Consider the following 6,799-nt stretch of genomic DNA (forward strand, 5'->3'; position numbering starts at 1 on the left):
CAGACCCCGGGAGAGCTCTCTCTCCACCCAGCCGCCCTCTCCCCAAGGTACAGGGAGGCACTTGGCCTGGGTTATAATTAGTGCAAGTCCTTTGGTTCACTTAGAGCGGGTCCCAGGGGCACTCGCCTAGTTACACCCAGCCCAGAGCCCAGGGGCAGCGCCAAGCCGGGGTGGGGGCAGTCTCAGCTTGGGGGTTTTGCAAGAAGGAAAAATAACAGGAGTCCAAAGAACAGGCAGGAACTTAGGGGGGGGGGGGGGGAAGGGAATCAGGGGCAGGAGAGAGAACGATGGTCCCTAAAAACCCCGGACTCATCACTGGGAAGAACTTGAGTTCAAGGTGAGCGCAGGCTTGTTTGCCATCCCCTTGTTCCAAAACACGGCCCCGCTCACGGCCAGGCAGGGCAGCGCTTTATCTCCCCTTTCGCCTACAGAGCGCGGCTGGGCACCGGAGCTGACTTGGCTGATGGTCACGGCTTTCCCGGATGCCTCTTTTCCTGCCACGTCCCAACGGTACCGGGACGCCCCCTTCCCTGCTACCTTCCACCCTCGAGAGGGCTCCGTCCTCGGCTTCCCCGAGCTCGCCCAAGGTGTGGCTGGAAGGGGGAGCTACAAAGCAGACTTCCAGCTAAGGGCAAATTGGGCAATGGGTGCAAACTAGAGCAGCCCCAGGGCTGCTGTGTGGGTCGCTTCCTGCCCCTTCTGCAAGCTGTGACCTGCCCCCACGGGGCTGAGGTCTCCTGCTCATGCCCCCCCGCCCGCCCCATTGACCGCACCAGGGAGGGGCTGTATTCATGCACGGAGGGAAGAGTTGGACACTGAACGAGCCAAGGCCCCACAGCCTCGGAGAGCCTTGCCTGGTACTAGGCACCCTCTCTCTGCAGGTGCCGCCCAAGCTGCCGGGTGCTGCATTTAAGCACAGAGCGGTGTGGGTGACCAGATCCAGGCTGCATGGAGGGATGCATGCACCCGGCTGCAGCTCTGCCAGGCGGGCAACACCCTCACCTGCCCTGGAAAAACCTGTTTCTTCCCTGCGGGAGAGGAGAGGCAGCAGGGGAGCCTGCAGCACTATTGCTGGCTGCTGGCTGGTCCTGGCTGTGCCAGGAGACACCCTGTACCTGCAAGGGCTGGGTGCAGCCTCCTTCAAAGCAGCAGGGTCCTCCAAACGCCCCCGCATGAGATCCCATGGGAGCACAGGGTAAGGGTGGCAGCACCCGGGGCTGAGCCCCCCGGTCCCCATCCCCTCCCCTTCCCTTCAGGGGAGCAGTCAGAGCCACCCCCACGCTGCAGCGCGTCTGCCCCTAGGCTGGGGGTGTGACCCCCCAGCTGGGAGCAGGGACATTGCTTCCTCTCTCCAGACCCTGCTGTGCCTTGCAGACGGCTGCACCCTGCCCCCAAGCCTCGGCCCTCTTATCCTGGCGTCAGATGCACAAAGCGAGCCCGGGAGCTGGCCGAGGAGCCTGTTGCAGCGCAGCCCCAGTGCAAGGGCAGGCCATGGAGGGCCTTATTCTTCCCCGTCTGTTTGATCTCCCCTGTGGGCTGGGTGCTCCGGCCAAGTCCCCCGGGGAAGAGATGAAGATCAGGGGCTCACTGGATCCCCAGCCTCGAGGCACCGGCGGTACGGGGTGTGCAGGGCGTTCCTCTGGGGAGCACAATCCTGGCTCGCCTGCTGACCAGGGGAGGCTCAGGGGGCTGTCCTGCCCAGGAGCTGAGCCGTGCCACGAGGAAGGGCATTCCCAGTCCACTTTCGAAGGGAGCAGCCCCTTTCCAGGCTCTTTATTGGAGGCACCAACGTGGGCAGCTTCAGGCCTGTCCCCAATGCAGCCCACGGGCAGCACAGACCTCCGGGGCCCGCTTCGCACGCCACCCACCCGGCTGGGCAGGGGCTGCATTGGGGGCAGGCCCTCCACCCCCTGGATCACAGCAGTGCGTTCCCTCCGCGGCCGGCTAGAGGGTCATGATGGGGCTCGGGCCAGGAGGCGATGGGATGCCCACGCAGCTCATCCAGGGGTTGTCACGTGGTACGGGGGTCTTCGGAGCAGCTGGGCTTTGCCTCCCTGGCCTGGGAAGACGCAGCGGGCTGGGCTGGGAAAGCCCCGAGGGGTCTCATGGGCACAGGATCAGGCCAGGATGGGGTACGTCGCGTCGGTGGCCACGCCGCAGTTGTTGTCCTTCATGGACATGAGGACGTAGCCGTCGTTGCCCCAGTACGTGGACCAGGAGTTCTTGACGATCCAGTAGAGCTCCCCTTGCAGGACGCCGTAGCCCACGGCCAGCACCGCATGGTCCAGCTGCCCGGGCTTGTTCCCTGCAGGGAGACGTGGCATCAGCACAGACAGTGGCTTCCCCCGGGCCTCAGAGCTCTTGATGCATCACCTTGTCCCCCAGGGAAACTGAGGCACCGGGGGGTTAGTCCTACAGCCGGCGAATGGCAGCCTCCAACCTGCTGCAGGCTTGGACCATGACCTGCCGGTGCCAGGACAAGCCTCCTCCTCTCCACGGCTCCGTGACGAGAGCCACGGGGCACCCCCACCCCAAAGTAAAGCCCTGAACCGTGCTCAGCCGGCATGAGGGATGGGTGCAAATGGGGTGGGGCAGGGCACGGCTGCAGTCGTGGCATTTGGGAGGGTCTCCCCAGCCAGGAGCCGCATGCCTGGGGTCCGGGCCGTGCCGCGCCGCGCCGTGCCGGGGCCGGACTCACCGCACTTGGGTTCGTAGTAGACGCCGTTGGAGTAGAAGGAGAAGGAGCGGTGGGAGGCGTCGATGCTGATGGACACGGGGCCGTGCTTGTAGATGGCGGCTTTCACAGCCGTGATGTTGCCCGAGGTGATGTTGACGTAGCCCGTCATCTCGGCCAGCAGCTCGGACTGGTTATAGTGGCACAAGCCATTCTGCAACACAGCAGGACCTGGCAATGTGGGGCAGCTGCTGGCTCCCCCGGCCTGGCCTCATCAGGCCCCCCCAGCATGGCAGGGGACGGGGCATCTCTGGTGGCTGCATCTCCCAGCCTCGGAGATCGGCCGTGCCCCTGTGAGCCAGTCTCTGCCCAGCTTTGCAGTGGGGGAAACTGAGGCAGGGACCCAGTTGGAACTGAGTCCCTGTCTCCCGAGGGTCACCACAAGAGGAGTGTGTTCCCGTGCACACCTGTGAGCTGTAGGACGGGGGCCGACACACGAGGCTGTGGGCAGGGTCGTGCTAACGTAGCTGAGACCGGCAGCCCCGGGGAATCCCAGCTGCTGCTCCCAGGTGACTGCGAGGGGCAACACGGCCACCCTGCCCCTGCCCATGGGTGAGGCCAGGGTCCTGGACTCACCTGGCCGCGGTAGTCACCATAGGACTCGGTGCTGGCAATACCGCCGTGCTTCATGATCCACTCGTAGGCTTGCCACTCCTCGCCCCCGTCGCAGGCGTAGTTGCCGAAGCCCCAGGAGCAGTCGATCAGCACTTGCTGGGACAGCGAGGTCAGCTCACCGGTCTGCAGCGGGGCAGGGAGCAAGGGGCTGAGCGCCCAGGCCCAGGAGGGGGCCCAGCCAGGGAGCTCCCCCACCCAGCTTGCCCTCTCCCCCATGCCGGGGGGCACAGTGTCTGCTCGGCAGCCAGGCCGGGAGGCGCAGGGAGCAGGGGCGGGCAGCTCCGGCTCTGCAGCTCTCACCTTGAGGAAGAGGGCCCCTTCCATGGCACCTGTGGTCGCGAAGCTCCAACAAGAGCCGCACACGGCCTGGTCCTTCACAGGGGTCACGGCACCTGGGCAGCGAGGAGCGAGACACTCAGGACCCTGCATCAGGACAGCTGGGAGTGGGGGGCCAGCCCCCATCTCCCACCCTGCCCAGCCCTCCGCCAAGCAGGGCATGGGGAGAATTAGGGGTGCCACATTCCCAGGGTGCTGGCAGGGGCTGCCTTGCTGGGGGACCCATGGTTTGGCTCCAGGGTCTCCCACGGGGGATGTGGTCAGCTATGGTGCCTGGTGACACATGATGGTGTCAGCAGTGGGATCCCTGCAGGTAAAGCCTACCATACAGCCGCCAGTCCAAGCTCTCAGGCAGGATGAGGCCTGTATACATCTCCGAGGGGAAGGGCTGCCCGTTGTTGGGCTTCCCGCTCCTCAGCCGCCCCCGCAGCACAGCCACCTCCTCCGGCGTGCGGTCGGCCAGGTGGTTCAGCGCCAGCTTGTAGGGCAGGTTGGCCCGGTTCTTGGAGTGCACGTACCTGGGGAGGAAGGGGTGGCGGTGGGCATGGAGAGCAGGCTGCAGCCCCTGGGCTTCCTCGCTGCCTGCCCTCGCCCGCACTCGCTGGGCATCACCAGTGGCCGAGGGGAAAGCAGGGCATCTAGCGCCCGGAGGTCTGCAACAGACTGAGCCCTCCGGGATCCAAAATGGCCCCGGTAGACATGCCAGGAAACAGCTGCCCAGCCCCCGGGATCCCCTACCGCATGTTGTGGGTGAAGACGTGCTTGCGGTGCTCCAGCTCCCACTCGCCGCCGTAGCTCTTCCCGAACCTCGTCTTGTAGTGGTGGAAGAGCCGATGGGTCTGGGCAGCCTCGCGCCCCACGAGGTCTGCCATGGGGTTGGCCAGGATGCGATGCTCGCCCGTGGTGTCGGAGAGGTACTCGCACCGTCTCGTCTCTGGGGCGGCAACACAGAGCGAGCTCAGACGGGCACCCCCGGCTGCTGCTTCTGGTCGTGTCCGGCACCTCCCCAGCCGACAGGAGATGCCACGATGCTGCCCTGCCTCCACCCCAGAAAACCACCCAGCCCCCCAGTGAGTCTCCAAGAGCAGGACTGGAGGGTCCCAGCCTGGCCCTAGGGCCGCTCCTGACTCTACCCAGCCTCCAGGTTGGCCCTGAGCAAGGTCTCACGGGATTGACCTCCTTCCCCACCCCGACCTTTTCCATGAGAATCAGGGGCTGTCTGCAGCCTTTGTACAGCACCTAGCACGAGGGGGCTAGGACCTGCTGCAGAGGGGCCCTTGCAATGGAAATAACTAGGGGTTGCGGTGGAAGCCGTGCAGCACGGCATGCGGGGGGCGCGTGTCGGGGGGGTCTCGGCAGGGCCCTTACTGTTGACGGGGAGGTCGAAGACGGAGGCGGGGAAGCTGTTGGAGTAGTGGCTGTAGTGGATCTCGTACTTGTCGTAGTGGGAGCCCAGCAGGGAGTTGAAGCCGCGCATCTCGTAGTGCACGGGCGCCACGCCGCAGCTGTTGTTGGTCACCCACAGCGTGTACACGTTCTTCTTGCGGCCCGTGTACGAGACGTTCTGCCACATGGCACAGTACTGCCCGCTGTGGTACTCTTCCCGCAGGAACTGGGGGGCAGGTGGGCGGGTGTCAGAGGCACCTGTCTGCCCAGAGGCACCCTCCGCTCCAGGCTAGGCAGCTACCTGGCACCCAGCAGCAGCATCTGTCTAGCGCAGCCGGGCCAAGCGGAGCAGAGCCCAGTCTCTCCGTCCACAGCTGGGCCGTGCAAACAGGGGGCAAGAGAAGAGGGGCTGGGGGACACGGCAGCGAATGCATCTGCCTCCGACGACAGATAACATTCTTTGGGTAGATGTGGTATCTTTTATTAGACCAACTAAATAGTTGGAAAAATTGTTCTTTGCAAGCTTTCAGGCACAAACACCCTTCTTCAGGCATGCATGCAGCAGAGACGCAGGAGACCGCAGGCCCGGCCCCTGGTGCGTGACGTGCTGAGCGTGCACGTAGCCCAGAGAGGGGCTGCGCTCCAGGCCAAAGCAGAGCCTGAGGTCCCCCATGCCCCTTCCCTGCAGAGCTGTGCCCAGCAAGGGAACAGCCTGGCCCTACGTGCAGGAGTGTTATCTACCATCTGGGCCATGCCGAGTCCTGCGGCTGAGTCACCCGGCAGGGGTTTGCCCCTCACGTTGCAACAAGCCTCTGATGGGGAAAGGAGCAGAGCTCCTCTGCTGCCTTCCCACGCTCCCTCTCCGGCGGATCGGGCCGGCAGTGCCTGCTCCCGTGCAGACTCTGCCTGCTTTGGGGCACCTGCTCTTCCACCACCAAGAAAGAGTGAGCCAGCCAGCGGTGCTAGAGCAGCCTCACAGTGGCTCTTGATTTGTATGGGGGCCGGACGGCAGCGGGCAGTTATACCATCGGGCCTCTTTGCAAGGGGAAGGGAAACAGCAAGGTGCTCGCTGCCAAAAGCAGGGCAGGTGGCACGGGGAGAAGGGCAGGGCAGTGTCCGCTGTCTGCCCTGCTCCCCTCAGCCCTGGGAGGGGAGGCCAGCATGGACCTCCGGGCTCACCTTGCTGTAGCAGCTGATCCTTGCATCGAATCAGCCAGGCCCCCCGAGCTTGCAGGGATGTCGGTGGAGCTATGCTGAGCACACGTACCCTGTGCATATTGCCCTCGGGGAGCCTGGCCTGTGCCCCCTGCCCTTTGCTCCCCTGGCCATGGGCACCTCACCTTGAAGCCCTCCATGCTGGGGAAGACATTCTGCGGCTCGATCGGCCCCTCCTTGGTGCCGTTGATCAGGAAGCACTTCATGATGTTGGTCTCGGACTCCGTCGTCTCTGGTGTGATCTTGTAGCTGGCGCCGTAGGGCTTCACCGCCCCAAACTGGAAGGTGATCACCTGCCCTGCAAACGGGAGGGCGGCGTGACGGTGGGGCACTTCCCTGCCCCCACCCCACTGGGGGTACAGCCAGGCCCGGTGGGTACTCTCAAGGGTAGCAGCCCAAGGAAGAGTCACTCGAGGGCTGCCTCCATGCACCCTCCAGCCCGGTGCCCAGAGCAGACAGCTCCTTCAAGAGGAGGTTGGATATGCATCTAGCTGGGGTCATCTAGACCCAGCA

General features: G+C 64.7%; 1 protein-coding gene across 1 annotated transcript in view; it reads right to left on the minus strand.

Moving 5' to 3' along the window:
• Window positions 1-1,742: 1,742 nt before the first annotated feature.
• The window catches only part of LOC102368507 (digestive cysteine proteinase 1-like), an 8,252-nt gene continuing 3,195 nt past the window's right edge, over window positions 1,743-6,799 (minus strand). Inside the window, exons 4-11 of the mRNA XM_006019224.1 lie at window positions 6,412-6,584; window positions 5,054-5,297; window positions 4,424-4,619; window positions 4,010-4,203; window positions 3,650-3,741; window positions 3,311-3,472; window positions 2,699-2,888; window positions 1,743-2,305 (exon numbers count right to left, since the gene is read on the minus strand). Coding sequence (XP_006019286.1) covers window positions 2,118-2,305; window positions 2,699-2,888; window positions 3,311-3,472; window positions 3,650-3,741; window positions 4,010-4,203; window positions 4,424-4,619; window positions 5,054-5,297; window positions 6,412-6,584 — 1,439 coding nt within the window. The 3' untranslated portion in view covers window positions 1,743-2,117. The remainder of the gene's footprint in view (window positions 2,306-2,698; window positions 2,889-3,310; window positions 3,473-3,649; window positions 3,742-4,009; window positions 4,204-4,423; window positions 4,620-5,053; window positions 5,298-6,411; window positions 6,585-6,799) is intronic.

The sequence above is a fragment of the Alligator sinensis genome, unplaced genomic scaffold (genome assembly GCF_000455745.1).
Source record: "Alligator sinensis unplaced genomic scaffold, ASM45574v1 scaffold337_1, whole genome shotgun sequence".
Classification (NCBI taxonomy): Eukaryota; Metazoa; Chordata; order Crocodylia; family Alligatoridae; genus Alligator; species Alligator sinensis.